The 16,452-nt window shown below is 37.2% G+C and overlaps 2 protein-coding genes across 2 annotated transcripts; one reads left to right on the forward strand and one right to left on the reverse strand.

Annotated features, from left to right (window-relative positions):
- Nucleotides 1–50: 50 nt before the first annotated feature.
- On the reverse strand, nt 51–1,161 carry GT037_002232 (uncharacterized protein; the record flags this gene model as incomplete). The annotated part of the gene is made up of 3 exons (XM_038927279.1): nt 51–806; nt 849–960; nt 1,022–1,161. The coding sequence occupies 3 exons, from the start codon at nt 1,159–1,161 to the stop codon at nt 51–53; spliced, it is 1,008 nt and encodes a 335-aa protein (XP_038790571.1).
- Nucleotides 1,162–1,648: 487 nt separating this feature from the next.
- On the forward strand, nt 1,649–16,192 carry GT037_002233 (phosphoribosylformylglycinamidine synthase; the record flags this gene model as incomplete). The annotated part of the gene is made up of 3 exons (XM_038927280.1): nt 1,649–5,693; nt 14,603–15,195; nt 15,248–16,192. The coding sequence occupies 3 exons, from the start codon at nt 1,649–1,651 to the stop codon at nt 16,190–16,192; spliced, it is 5,583 nt and encodes a 1,860-aa protein (XP_038790572.1).
- Nucleotides 16,193–16,452: the final 260 nt, after the last annotated feature.

The raw sequence follows: 16,452 nt of genomic DNA on the forward strand, positions 1-16,452 counted from the left end.
TATCCGTTCGACGTGTTAAAGGCTTCATCTATAGTTGCCATGTATCCCGCTCATAACTTCGCCGTCACGCTTCCCTCGATAAGGTCTTTCACCCTTTGCGCAATCCCAAAAGCATAGAGATACCCCAATCCACCAACGCCATACGCGTGCACTACGTGACCCTCTCTCTCCAACCTCAGGCCGCCTTCTCTCGCAGGTCGGAACCCCACGATATCCTCACCGTGCTTGTTTAGATCAACCCAGTCGAACTTCCTGTTAGTGATCATGTTGACGCGTCCAAGAATGTCCGGTCGCAAACTCCTGTCTGGCTGAGTCTGAGTGTTGGACGGTTGACTGACGCCACCCAAGATGATGCCGCCATCTGACGAGCGAGGAATGCAATACGTGTAATGAGAGCCTTGATGTAGGATGGCTTGGTCAAGCAGAGAAGATGTTCCAGAGGTTGCGCAGTCGACAAACATGGTTTGACCGCGGACACCGTAGACGGTGGGGTCACTTGCAAGATCTCGTGCACCTATACCGCTGGCGTTTACCGATATATCTGCTGCGGTCAGGTCTTGTAGATCCTGCATAGAGGATACAGCTTTTTGGATGAACTTGACTCCTCGATTCCGGAGTTGTATTGTTAGCCAGGGGAGGATGTCGTTCGGGTTGACGACGAGTCCATTGTAAGAGTAGCCTAGTGTAACGCCAGGCGGAAGCTGAGATTCTTGGAGCATTTGAAAGTCTTGCATATAAGGCTTGTACCACACAGGGGCTGTTCGGGATCTATCATCGTAGTATTCAGTTATGCGAATCCTCTTACTCTAGATTCAGTAACTGTTTAACCGGATTTAGAGGTGGCTAACCTTTACTCCACTTTCCGGGACGGTATCTAGAAGATGGCTGTAGAAGTTGATTGACGCCAGTTGGAGGTCGTTGAAACCAGTGTTGGGATGTGGTGCTAGGAGGGCACCTGCCCTGCAAACGTCGACCAGATTAGTGACATGCCATGGTAGAGTCGAAGCCACAGCTGACTGACCATGGACTAGCCCATTCAGTAGACTTGTCGCCATATAAGTTTCGCGCTACAATAGTGACTTTGTTGCCAGCTTCCAAGAGCAGGTAGGCACACGCGAGGCCTGTAATACCAGCACCGGCGATGGCGATGTGTTTAGGCATTGTAGACGATGCAGTTTAGCTACGAAACAATAAGATGTAAAGGAAGTAGTGGAACAAGAGACGTTGCTGTCTTTTCTGCCTCACGATTGTAGTTAACGCTTGGTGTTTGGGCAGTTGATATACCGACACGCTTATCATGTCCCATGATTGTATGCGCGTATGGACGCTGGTCAAACGGGTGCCGATTATAGCCGACAACATGGAATCAGCACAACGACTAATGTGCTTCGGAATTGTGTACAGCATAGCCGGAGACGTGCCGGAGATTTGCGCAATCGCGTTGTGTCTAATGGACACTAAAGCGAGCAGTTGTGCTGTATGGAGTCTACGTCGGAGGAGGACAAGGATGCGGCGGCAGTGACGCGCGCCGATTTTTTTTTGTGAAAGTTTCCCCTCCCCCGCCATCCATGTGAAGACGGCCGTGATCGGTCTTGTCTTCGGACACCCGCGATATCGACTCGAACAAACCGATTAGGCGTCACACAAGATGGCGTCAAACGAGGATCCATATCTCATCCTCCCGGGCTCGTCGGCCTACTCCGACTTCCGTCTCCAGCGCCTAGCCCAGGCCATTGGCGCAAAGGAAGTGCGCTCGCTCTGGGTGCACTTTGTCAACCCCCTCAAGCAACTGAGCGACGACGAGTTGAAGACGCTGCAGCAGCTTCTCCACTATGGCGAGTACCCCAGCAGCGACGACCGCCTTTCCCAGGCCCTCCTCGACGCCGTCCACCGCGGCGGCGAAGCTCGCGACGCCAACACGGTCCTCTTCTACGTCTGCCCACGGGCTGGCACCATATCGCCATGGAGCTCCCTCGCCTCCATGATTGCGCGCACATGCACCCTTGAGAATGCAGTCAAGCGCGTCGAGCGCGGCATGGTCATCGCCGCCACCTTCGACCGCACCCTCGAGGCCGACGAGATCCCCAACCGCGACCACCTCTACGACCGCATGACGCAGACGATAAGCCGCACCGCCCCGAACCTCGATGCCATCTTTGGCGAGAGCGAGCCGGCCCAGGCGACGACCATCAAGTTCGACGAGTACAACAGCGCCCACGCCGCCCTGGACCACGCCAACAGGGAGCTGGGCCTGGCTATGGACAAGTCCGAGATTGACTATCTCGTCGAGGCCTACACACAGGAGCTGAAGAGAGGCCCGGTCGACGTCGAATTGTTCATGTTCGCCCAGGTCAACTCGGAGCACTGCCGACACAAGCAGTTCAATGCCGACTTCACCGTCGACGGCATGCGCAAGTCCATGTCGCTGTTTGGCATGATCCGCAACACCCACCAGAAGCACCCCAACCACGTCGTAAGTGCATACAGCGACAACGCCGCCGTCTTGAACGGCGAGGAGGCCAGCTTCTGGGCGCCCAACGATCTCACGGGCGAGTGGCACGGCACCAAAGAGACGGTACACATCCTCTGCAAGGTCGAGACACACAACCACCCAACCGCTGTTTCACCATTCCCAGGAGCTGCTACAGGCTCTGGTGGTGAGATTCGAGATGAGGGCGCTGTCGGAAGAGGTTCCAAGCCCAAGGCCGGACTGGCAGGCTTCACTGTGTCCGACCTGAACATCGAGGGCTTTGAGCGCCCATGGGAGCTGAAAGATGTTGGAAAGCCTTCGCACATCGCCAGTGCCCAGGACATCATGCTCGAGGCACCCATCGGCAGCGCCCAGTTCAACAACGAGTTCGGTCGCCCATGCACCACGGGCTACTTCCGCACCATGCTTATGCGCGTCTTCACAAACGAGAAGGAGTCGGAGCTACGAGGATACCACAAGCCTATTATGCTGGCAGGTGGCGTCGGAACGGTCAGGCCGCAGCACGCGCTCAAGGACCCGGACGTTGTACCAGCCGGCTCGCATCTCCTCGTCATCGGTGGACCCGCCATGCTTATCGGTCTTGGTGGCGGTGCTGCATCCAGTATCCAATCCGGCGAGGGCAAGGTCGACCTCGACTTTGCCAGTGTGCAGCGAGGCAACCCCGAGGTGCAAAGACGTGCGCAAGAAGTCATCGACGCATGCCGCTCAATGGGCGACAAGAACCCCATCCTCTTCATTCACGATGTCGGAGCGGGTGGTCTGTCAAACGCACTTCCCGAGCTCGTCCACGACTCTGGTCTCGGTGCCATCTTTGAGCTACGCGAGATTGACAACGTTGACAAGAGCATGAGCCCACTGCAAATCTGGTGCTGTGAGGCTCAAGAGCGGTATGTACTTGCAGTCAGTCCTGATCAGCTCGACCTGTTCAAGCGCATCTGCCACCGAGAGCGATGCGGTTACTCTGTCGTTGGCAAAGCGACCAAAGAGCAGCGTCTGGTGTTGAACGACAGGGACTCCAAGGAGAACCCTACACCCATCGACCTTCCAATGGCTACACTGTTTGGAAAGCCACCAAAGATGTCGCGCATCGTTGAGAGCCGCAAGCTGAGGCTTCCTGCTTTTGACAGCAGCTTGTCAATGTACATTCCTGACACGCCTAAGGATGGCTTGATCGCTGAGGCCGTAGACCGAGTTCTCACTCTCCCAGCTGTAGGATCCAAGTCTTTCCTGATCACTATTGGAGACCGAACTGTGGGCGGCCTGACCGCTCGCGATCAGATGGTTGGCAAGTGGCAAACCCCGGTGGCTGATGTATCGGTAACAGCTACATCGCTGCTGGCCGGTGTCAAGACTGGTGAGGCTATGACTATGGGTGAGAAGCCTACACTGGCGCTCATCTCCCCAGCAGCATCCGCCAGGATGGCTGTAGCGGAATCTCTGATGAACATCGCTGCAGCGAGTCTCTTCGATAGGCTTGCCAGAGTCCGACTCTCGGCCAATTGGATGTCCGCAAGCAGTCATCCCGGAGAGGGTGCGGCTCTATACGAGGCTGTTGAGGCCATCGGCATGGATCTTTGCCCTAAACTCGGTATATCTATCCCCGTCGGCAAGGACTCAATGAGCATGAAGATGAAGTGGTCGGACAACGGGGAGGCCAAGGAAGTTACTGCACCCATGTCGCTCGTCATTACGGCGTTTGCACCTGTCAACCGCATTGACCGAACCTGGACGCCCGCCCTGGAAAGAGTCGAAGACGTTGGTGAGACGATTCTTATGTTTGTCGACCTAGCAGCGGGCAAGAAGCACATGGGCGGCTCTGCCTTGGCGCAGACATTCGGACAGGTTGGCGATGAAGCGCCTGACGTCTACGACGCCGATATCATCAAAGACTACTTTGACGCTATCGAACAACTCCATGACTCTGGAATCGTCCTCGCCTACCACGACAGGTCTGACGGTGGTCTCTTCACAACCCTCACTGAAATGGCCTTCGCCGGACGATGCGGTGTTGAGATCATGCTCGATGGCGTCGCTGCGTCGAGCGAGCCCAAGGACGTCCTGGAAACACTGTTCAACGAAGAGCTCGGAGCTGTCTTCCAGGTCAGAAAGAAGGACGAAGTTGCCTTTAACCGCTGTTTTGCAACTTGCGGACCACCTCCAGGTATGATCAAGAAGATTGGTCGCGTCGCAGAAGCGCCAAAACAAGACGTTTCCTTTTACGTCGGCACTCAATGCGTTTACCGCAACAGCCGCCAAAAGCTTCAGCAACGCTGGGCAGAGACCTCATACCGGATGCAGAAGCTTCGTGACAACCCTGTTTGCGCTGACACCGAATTCAAGAACATCCTCGACGACAAGGACCCTGGTCTCTCCTACAACCTCACTTTCAAACCCGCTGAGAACATCCTACCCTTCATGTCTAACCTCAAGTCACCCTTCACTGCCAAGCCGCGCGTGGCCATTCTTCGCGAGGAAGGTGTGAACGGTCAAGCAGAGATGGCGTTCGCTTTCCATCAAGCTGGATTTACTGCCATTGACGTACACATGACTGACATCATCTCTTCACGAGTCTCACTCGCTGGATTCGTGGGTCTCGCAGCTTGCGGTGGTTTCTCCTACGGTGATGTACTCGGCGCAGGTCAAGGTTGGGCGAAGTCTGTCCTCTTGCATCCCAACACACGCAAAGAGTTCCAGACCTTCTTCAACCGCCCAGACACCTTTGCTCTTGGTGTCTGCAACGGCTGCCAGTTCATGAGCAAGCTCAAGGAACTCATTCCTGGTGCGGAGTTATGGCCAAGCTTCGAGCGCAACGCATCCGAGCAATACGAGGCGCGTGTCTGTATGGTTGAAGTTCTCGATCCCAAAGGACCCAACACACCACCATCCGTCTTCTTGCACGGCATGGCCGGTTCCAAACTTCCCATTGTCACCGCACACGGCGAGGGACGCGCTCACTTCTCCAACTCGGCTTCTTCTGTCTCCAGCCCACAAACCCTGTACAACGAGAACCTCGTCTCCCTCCGCTATGTTGACAACTACGGAAAGCAGACCGAGACATACCCATACAACCCCAACGGCAGTCCAATGGGTATCACCGGTGTGAGGAGTACCGATGGAAGGGTGTTGGCGCTCATGCCGCACCCCGAGCGAACCATCTTGAAGGAGGTGGGTAGCTACATCCCACGGGATACCGAAGGATGGGGTGAGCTCGGCCCGTGGTCGCGCATGTTCAAGAGTGCCAGGCGATGGGTCGGTTAAAGTGGATACTCGATGAAAGATAGGATTTCATATGCATTGGAGTTGGCGTTACAGGCGGATTCACCTTCAGTTTTCACGATACACGAAAATGATAGATCCTCAGTTCCCAAAACGACCACCAATCTACAAAAAGTGAAGCCCATTTCCGCCTCATCTTCTATTACGGCAGTGCTCGCCTTGTGTAGCAAACCGCCACGATCCAGCACACTCTCTCCGTCCTTTCCTGGCGAGTAACAAAAATGCGAAAAAACATACAACAGCGGGGATTCGCTAGTGGTCACCCACCTAACTACTAATCCGCCGGTACACTGCTTGTATATGGCTGAGCGGACGGGAAGCCTAATTTTCAGTGTCCTATGGTCGTATGTGATAGGAAGATTAGATAAGCTTTTCATATACCTATCGAAAACTGGCTGATGTCTTCATCCTAGAAGTTGAATACGGTCAGTTGTCAGATACCCATCTTGAAGCTATGCAGGACCGCCAATTAGTAAAGGCTTCAACGGCGGTGTGCGCTACTGTTCACACACCCTGTAGCCTACCGGGCGGACCTACCGTGTACCATTTAACAATTGGCTAACATCTTCTGTTATTCTGGAAATTCAAGTCGTGGAATTGAACCTTAAGGTAGTTGTGAAAATAATGCTCCTGTAGGTATTGCCGCTACAGTAACCGTGCGCTAGATGAACACGGTCGCTAGTTAAACACCCTAGAAAAATCTTAATATAGCTATAACTTTATTAATATTAAATATTTTTAGAAAATTTTTTAATATTTAGAATCTTTATAACTTATAGTCTTATTAAGAATAAAATTTTATATTAAAATAATAATTAAGTAAAAAGTTATCTAATGTAAAGGTTATCCTTAGATAACCTAAGAGTTAGTTCTTAGAGATAGAGTAGGCTGCAATAGACAGGTTAGTATAATAGTATAATTAGTAGATTAATATAATATTATAAGAAGTTATATAAAAATAAAGTATAATTCTTAGATTAAATACTAGAGTCTTATATAAAGTTAAATATACTAAGCTATAAGAGTTTAGTATCTAAGCTATATACTAATAAGTATTACGCTTAGTACTAAGCGTATAAGTACTTATTACTAAGTAATATAGTACTAGTTTAGTTATTAGCTAACTAGTCTTACTTACTACTAAGTATTCTTTTCTAGACTAGCATATAATACTTATTACTAAGTAGTTATATAACTACAGCGTAGTTACTATACTATAATCTTTTAACTATGCTACTTAATCCTCTAAAGTAATTATGCTTACCTCTATTTTTTTTTTAGATATAGATTATAATACTATTCTTCTCTTATAAAGATTTATTTTTAAATTATATAACTAATTTATAGTTTCTATTATTAACTAAAACTTACTTTGCGTTATAAGTAAAGTAATTATTATATCTTTCTCTACTTAATATTACTTACGCTTTAGCTCTAAGATTATTTAAGCTAACTATTCTTCTAAGATACTTTATAATTATTATTTCTTTAAAAGTAAGATTTATTACGTTATACTTAATTCTTATCTAAAATATATTAAGTATACTTAGTTAGGGTATACGTGTATAAATATATCTTAGAAGTCCTTAGATTATACGTATAATAAATATTAAAAGAAAGTAGATAATAATAAGAAATTACTAGTAATAGTAATTTTATAGTTATTACAGAATAAAAAGATTTTAAAATAGGTAGAAGAGTAGGCACAAAAGAAGGCGCTATATTTAGCTATAGATATAGAGGCGGCTAGTAAAATAGAGATAGCGTAGAAGATAGATTATCTTACGTTTTTTATTAGTATAGAGTTTTTACTAGCTATATAAGCTATAATAGAGTTAATTAATACTTTTATTACTAGCTATAGTACTTCTAAAGGTGTAGTTAGTAGTTTATAAAGTTTATATTTAGTTTCTATATATTTTTACTATTTAGGTAGCCTAACTATTTAATTAGATATTTAGTTTTATTACTATTATTTTAATATATAAGTATTCTTTTAACTTTAAAGATACTATCTTCTTCTATTTTAAAATAAAAAGTTTTTTAGAGTAGTATTACTAAGTCTACTAGTTCTAATATATTTATATAGAATTTAAAGTAGATCTTTATATTAGCTAGAAAGTTAAGTATATAAGTAACTAGTCCCTTCTAGTTAAGAATTAAAAATAGTCTAACTTTAATATTATTAAGACCTTTATTTAGTTATTTAGTTTAAAGATTCTTTATAAGTAAGTAAACTTTATCTTTTTTTTTTAGCTAAAGTACTATTTTTTATTTCTTATTAATATATAAAATACTTTAGTATTAAGCCTTCTTAAGCACTTTCTTAAGTAACTTATATACTAATTTTAGCTTATTAACTATAGTAATAGCTACTTCTATCTTCTAACTAGGAAATATCTATATAAAGAGATTTAAGTGTCTCCTATAGTTTACGTAGAATAGTATTTATTTTATAAATTCTAATAACTTATTATTATATACTATTTATACTATAAGTAGTAGTAATACTTAGTTATTCTATTATTAATTAGTATAGATCTATAGGTAGGTTTTTATTATTTAATTTATTTATTTAGTCTATCTATCTATTTATAGGTAATAAGCTATTAATAGCTTCTTCTTAGTTCTAATTATAGCTAGTAATATTATCTAAAAGTTTAAAGTAAAGAGCTTATCTCTATTACTAATAATTAACTTTAGGATACTATAATATCTAATAATCTTATTATTAATAATATATACTAGCTATACTGCTGTAAAGTCTTTTCTAAAAGTAATATACTTAGCTTACTTTATAAATTAATTAACTACTATAAAAATTATATTATAAAATACTTATATAATAGAGTCTTTTAAGACTAGTAATTCTATAATAAAGTTTATAGAGATATCTAACTATAGTACGTTAAGTAGCTTTATTACTTATATTTCTCTATAAGGTGCGTAAGTGCTATATTTATTCTTTTAATAGTCTGCGTACTTAGTAATAAAAGAGGTAACTTTATCCTTTATATTAGGAAACTTATAGTTTTACTTAATAAGTTTTATAGTTCTTATAATACTAAGGTAACTATATATAGAGTTATTATAGTATTATTAGATAATTACTTTTTATAACTCTTTTAGTACTTCGCTTACAATCTTTATAATTTAGTTTAATATTTTTACTAGTTCTAGTAATCTGTTTTTATTAAACTTAAGTAATATAGAATTAGTAATTAACTTAGTTTTAGTAATATTATATTATTAGCTAAGAGTATCTGCTTTGCTATTCTTTTTTTTTAGTATATATATAATCTTAAACTTATATTATCTAAGTTCTTCTAACTATTAAACTTAGTGTTAATTAAGTACTTTAGTAGTTATAAAGTTAACTAAATTCTTATAATTTATAAATATTATAAGTTCTAAATAACTTTTAGCGTATACTCTCTAATACTTTAAATAGGTAATAATAGCTAGTAGCTTCTTATTATAGATATTATAATTTTCTTCTAGTTCTAAAAATTTATAAAAGTAGTAAGTAATAAGATACTATTTACTTTTATATATTTAACTAGCGTATCTACTTAGTATAAGATTTAAAGCGTTAGTCTTAAAGTATAATAGTTATTTTACTTAAAATATATAGAAGTATAGTAGTTTTATATTTATATTCTTAAGCTTTTAAAAAGTATCTTTAGCTTCTTTATTTTACTTAAATAGAGTATTTTTTCTTATAAGTTTAGTTAGTAGAATAGTAATCTTAGAGAAATTCTTAATAAACTATTAGTTAAAGTTTAAGAATTCTAAGAAGAATTATATATCTTTAACTATCTTAGGTATTAGCTACTCCTTAACTACTTTAATTTTTTCTTTACTTATATATACTCTATTAACCTCTATAATATAGCTTAAGAAGTTAACTTTTTTTTTATAGAATTTATACTTCTCTAGTTTTATATATAAATTATACTAGTCTAGGCACCTTAATACTATATAGATATATTTAATATAGTTTTTTTTATTTTTAGAGTAAATAAGAATATTATCTAAATATATAATAATAAAAATATTTAGGTGTGCTCTTAATATATTATTAATAAGTTTTTAAAATATTACTAGGGCGTTTATAAGCCTAAATAGTATAATAGTATATTTAAAATATCTATATCTTATATAAAACGCTATTTTCTATTCTTTACTTTCTTTAATTCTAATAAAGTAGTATCTATCTTAAAGATTTATTACTATAAAGATCTTTACTTAAAATAATTAATTTTTAAGTTCTATAATATTTAGTAGTAAGTATTAGTTCTTAATTATAATATTATTAAGTTTTTAGTAGTTAATATATATTTATAGTAGTCTACTCTTCTTTAGTATAAAGAGAATAGGAAATCTTACTAGCAAGCTTAAAAGTCTAATATATCTTTTCTTTAAATCTTTTTTTAGTTTCTCTTTTAAAATCTTAAGTTCTACTTCTAATAATTAATATATTAGCTTAAAAAGTAGAGTCTTCTCTTCTTCTAAGACTATCTTATAGTTCTAAAGTTAATACTTTAGTAAATTTTAGTTATTTACTACTTTTATAAAGAGGTACTTAAAATCTTTATACTCTTTTAGAATATTAAGAGTTACGCGTTTTTTTAGTACTCTAACTTTATAATTTAGAGGTACTTTACTAGTATCTATTAAGTTAAACTTTTATTTTTTAAAGCTATTCTTATTTAAGAGTTACTTTCTTTTAGTAATATTATTAATCTTCTTTTTATCTACTATTATAGTTATTAAATACGTAGGCTAGCTTATAAGTACGTCTAGTCTATAGTACTTAAATAAAAACTCTTTTAACGTCTAGTTAATCTATAAATTATATTCTTATAACTAAAAAAGTCTTAATATAATATTATAGGTAGCTAGTCTAAAGACATTTAGGTCTATCTTTTTATAGTAGTCTTAGATACTAAGTATTACTCTAGTAACTTTATATATAATTTAGTTTTTACTTAGTATAAGCTAACTATTAGTAATATATAGTAAGTAGCTTTCTTCTTTCTTTAGTAGTCTTAGTTTAGCTAAGAATACTACTTAAGTAGAAAAGTAATTTACTTATAATTCTAAATCTACTAGTACTTATATCTATATTCTATTAAGCTTTACTAAAAGCGTAAAGAGTATTAAGAAGTTTATACTATTAATCTTCTTTCTAAAGTTAAGTATATTAAGCGTTTATTTAAAAAAGACTATATACTATAACTATAAAACTTCTTTATAACTATATATAGTTTATATTTAATATTAAAGTATATATACTATAAGGGCTAGTTATACTCTTATATACTAGTTCTATCTTTTAAAGTCTTTTACTATATAATATATATTTATAAGGTTTTTTATAGGTCTTTATAACTATAAAAGTATAGATAGTATCTTTTATTTTATAAGTATATAGCGTATTAGTCTTTAGAGTAGTTAAACTATTAAAACTTATATATTAGTATTCTAGTATACTTACATAGGAAGTATCCTAAACTATCTTTATTTAAGTAGTAGATAGTATAGTAGTTGTGCGTATATACTATCTAACTTATATTACTATATAGTAGGTTTCTAGAGTTAAGCTAGTAGTAGGTTTCTTCTTCTTACTTTTATTATACGTTATTACGTTACTACTTTACTATAGCGCGTTCTTACCTTTTAGCTTATCTTTATATTTATATAGTTAAATAGGCTATTTTAATATTAAAATCTTTATTCTTAAAATAATAGTAAGTTTTATATTTTTTTTCTATTAGTTTACTTATATAAAGATTAGTCTATCTTTTAATTTCTTTATAAATTTCTTATTTCTTACTATTAGATAAATAGTATATAGATTTATTCTATAAGGCCTTAGCTTTATATACCTATCTAAATAGTTCTTTAGTATTATAAATACCCTATATCTTAAGTTCTTTAAGAAGTCCTTAGTACTCTATAAACTTCTTAAATTTATTATAGAATTAATTCTTAGTATTAAGGTATTTATATTTTAGTTTACTAAGTTACTAATATAGTATACTTAGCTTAAAGTCTAAGTCTTCTAAATACTAAATAACTTCTATTTTATTACTAGTAGTAGGTTTATTCTATACTCTAATAGCGCAGTTAATCTAGTTAAGTTTATTTAGTATTAGTAGGAATTTTATAATATCTATAAAGAGGTTTTCTTTTTTATATTCTACTTAGTATAATAGATTATAGAAGTCCTAGCGTATTACTACTATAATATCTAGTATTTTATAAGTATACTTAATAGGTAGCTTATTAAAGTATTAAAGTAGTTAGTTAATCTAAGATAAAAGTATTTCTATTTATTCTTCTAGAATATATAGTATAGAAAGTTAGTTTTCTTCTTTAAATATAGCTATTTTACTAAACTTAATTTAGTTAATTTCTATAGCCTCTAGGTTCTTAAAGGACTCTAGGTTAGAAATATTTTTATCTAAAGATAGTTCTTTTACTTTAGTAATAGTAAGGTTCTTAAAACTATTAACTATTTTATTATTTTTTACTTTTAACTTAATATATAGTCAAGTAATAATATTCTATTCCTTAGTATTATTATTAGGTACTGCTTAGCGAATAATATTTAATTATCTAGTTACTTTACTTTAGCTTTAGCAGTTCTATACTATATAGCCTTCTTTACTATAGGCGTAGTAAGAGAAATTCTTCTTACTTTTTTTATTATACTAAAACTTTAGCTTTTTAAGTTCTTTATTAAAATTATTAAAGTATATTAGTTTAGGTCTATAAGTTCTATATTAGCTTAAGATTTAGAGTACGTAGCTTTACTAACGTCTTTAGTTAAGGTATAAGTATTAAAAGTTTTAACGTACTTAATTACTTATATCTTAGAGTACGTAATTCTTAGTATATAAGCGTTTTTCTAGCTTTAGCTTATAAAGTTTATTATCTACTTAGATAGCTTTATTTATAAGTTTATTAAGTGTTTTAAGGCTAGATCTACTTCTTATAAATTTTATATATACTACTAGTTTAAAACTTTATTTATATATTTATATTAAAGCAGTATTATCTTAATTAATTAGCGTCTAGTACTGCTAGAATTTAGTTATATAGTTAGTAGTAGATTTAGTTTGTTATAATTTCTAAATTTTCTACTTAGTAATTATAAATTCTTTAAAAAGTAAGAATACTTCTTATATTTTAGTCTTAAAAGTAGCCTAATCTTTAATAAAGTTAGTATTACCTCTATTAATAATAGTAGTATCTATATATTATTAGATAAATAAATTAGTCTATTTCTCTATATTTTTTTAGAAGAAGGTAGAGGCTTAAATAGTCTTATTCTTCTCTTTAATTTTATTTCTTTTAAAGTAGAAGTATTAGTTAACTTAGAGTAGCTATACTTTAAGCTTATTATAATTATTATAAAAAGTATTAAGCTTATTAGCATAAATATTAGCTCTTTTAGAGGTCTAGAAATTAGTAAGAGTATTTATTATAATATTACTTATTTTAAGAGTATTTAAAGTATAAAGGTTATTCTTAAATAATCTAAAAGTTAGTTCTTAGAGATAAAGTAGGCTGTAATAGATAAGTTAGTATAATAGTATAATTAGTAGATTAATATAATATTATAAGAAGTTATATAAAAATAAAGTATAATTCTTAGATTAAATACTAGAGTCTTATATAAAGTTAAATATACTAAGCTATAAGAGTTTAGTATCTAAGCTATATACTAATAAGTATTACGCTTAGTACTAAGTATATAAGTGCTTATTACTAAGTAATATAGTACTAGTTTAGTTATTAGCTAACTAGTCTTACTTACTACTAAGTATTCTTTTTTAGACTAGCGCGTAATACTTATTACTAAGTAGTTATATAACTACAGCGTAGTTACTATACTATAATCTTTTAACTGTACTACTTAATTCTCTAAAGTTATTACGCTTACCTCTATCTCTTTTTAGGTGTAGATTATAATATTTAACTTTTAAAATCTTTAAAAATATAAGCTTTTTAAGCTATAACTTTTTTAATATATAATATTTTTAAAGAATTTTTTAATATTTATAATCTAAATAAGTAAGTTTATAAGTCTAAAGTAGAAATTTATTATATTATAGCTTAGTTATAAAGCTATTAAGAGCTATAAAATTACTATATAAATTTAAGCTTTTTATAACTTTTTATATAATAGCTAATTTAAAAATCTAAATAAGTAAAAAGATTTATATATAGCTATATATAAAATATATAAAGTACTTATAGAGATATACTATATAATCTATTTTTTATACTAAGAAAATATTATTATAGCTAATAACTTCTTTAATACTTAATATTTTTTAAAAGATTTTTTAATATTTATAATATAGAAAGTTAGCTTTGTAATTTTATATTAATACTATTTTTTATTATAGCTTATTTAAAAAGTTAGCTTTTATATAGAGAGCTTCTATCTCTATAACTAAGCTATATAAAAATAAAATAATATTCTAGATTTATAGAGCTAACTTTCTAGATTATAAATATTAAAAAATCTTTTAAAAATATTAAGAATTAAAGAAGTTATAGCTTATTAAAGTTTCTAATTTTACTAGTAAAAGGTGTTTAACTAGCGACCATGTTCATCTGGCGCACGGTCACTGTAAGCCTAATCACGATAAGCACATCGTATAGCGTTATGTGTTGCTCTAGGACCCTTCTCCAGTTCTCTAAGACAAGCAGGTTTTCCAATCATTTTCGGACCTTCACAAATCATCTACATCAAAATGGGGGCAGTGCTTTCGGTTTTGCAGAACACATGGAGAGTCTTAATTTCAACAATTTCAGTTCTGAAAGCTTTGTCTACCGAGTTCAATCAGGCTCTGAAGCGTGCATCGCAGCCTCCAGGACTCCCGAGACCCAAATCATCCCAGCCGTACTGGCTCAACGATCCTCCATATCCTGAACTTGTCAATGTGAGTTCGCCTGAATTACCGCAGACCGCGGATGTGGCCATCATTGGTTCGGGAATCGCCGGCGCTGCTGTCGCGCGGTCATTGTTACACGAGAGACGCCGTCGCAACATTTGTACGAATGAAAAGGTGATCGTTTTCGACGCACGACAGCTATGCAGCGGTGCCACCGCCCGAAACGGCGGCCACATCAAACCTTCGATATATGAGTCCTTCTCTCGACTCAGCAAGCTCTTCCCAAAGGATCGTGCTGCTGCATTGGCGCGTTTCCAATCTCTACATATCGATTGTTTGATCGAATTATGTCAAAGCGAAGGCATCAATGCTGCCGAAGCTCGGAGGGTTGAGACTGTCGACCTTTTCCTTGATGAGCAAAGTTTCTCCAAAGCCGTCGCCGATGTTGACGAATTGAAAAGGTGGTTGCCCGAGATTGAGATCGCGGTATGGAACAGGAATCAAGCACATGAGGTTTGAGACACCCCTCAACTAACCAAGACGATCCACGAGCTAATAAAAACAGAAATTCGGCGTCAACAATAGCGTCGTCGGTGCTTTGTCTTACCAAGCAGGGGCCATTTGGGCGTACCGGTTTGTTGCATCTATTTGGCGTGGCATTCTGGACGAATTCTCACATAGTCTCTCTGTTGAGACGAACACCCCTGTAGAGTCGATAAGTGTTCCAAAAGATGCCCCAGAAGGCTTCCCATACGCTTTGCAGACTACTCGAGGGAATGTATTTGTCCGACATGTAGTACACGCTACCAATGCCTTCGCTAGTCAGCTCGTCCCAGGACTACGCAGCAAGATCGTGGGCGCACGAGCCCATATGTCTGCTCAACAACCAGGGCAAAGCTTCGCATATGCTGATGGTGTGCACTCCTGGGGTGTTGTTTACGGTGAGGGGTTTGACTACGTCACACAAAGGCCATCAGCCGCAGGTGATTCCAAAGGAGATCTGATGGTCGGAGGCGGTTTCCTGCGATCGCTAAAGCAAGGTATCGATCAAGTCGGTCGATATGACGATGGCCCTCCGCTCGATCCTTTGACCACTACACACATCGCAGGCATTTTTCCAGCGATATTCCATCCAAATTGGGGTGTTGGTGCCGAGTTGAAGCAAACCTGGTCTGGGATCATCGGCCTGACAGGAGATTCTCTTCCACTAGTCGGCCGCTTGGATACAAAATTAACAGGGCGAGATACGAGACAACGAAAGCGGACGTCTAGTGATAAGGACCAGTGTGGAGAGTGGATTACAGCAGGTTTCTCTGGAGAGGGTATGGTGTGGGCCTGGCTCTCAGGAGCAGCTCTTGGTATCATGATTGCCGGAAGTGAAGACCATGAATTATCAAAGGTTCCAGGAAGGCCAGGTGGGAAATTGGCGGAGTGGTTTCCAAAAGAATTAATAGTGTCTCATGAGAGGATACGCAGTGCTGACGTTAGTAATTTGGCTAGTCAATCATGAAGAACAGGGTTTCGTCAAGACGGGTCGTTGGCACTGTCACAAGAAATCATACATCTTATTCACGGAACAAACCGAAATTCTTCAACATTCTGCTTTGCCATCCTGTTGTTTATTCTGCCTGCTATACCAAAGCTCATCGAAAGTCATGTCTTCTTTTTTGACATGTATCTTAGAAATCTACAACGCCCTTAGTATTTGTGAGCTTCCATATCTCAAACCAACATAGACTGTGGGAAAGGGCTTGCAGTGTCTGCGTTTGT

Source organism: Alternaria burnsii (assembly GCF_013036055.1).
Source record: "Alternaria burnsii strain CBS107.38 chromosome Unknown 750, whole genome shotgun sequence".
Taxonomy (NCBI): domain Eukaryota; kingdom Fungi; phylum Ascomycota; class Dothideomycetes; order Pleosporales; family Pleosporaceae; genus Alternaria; species Alternaria burnsii.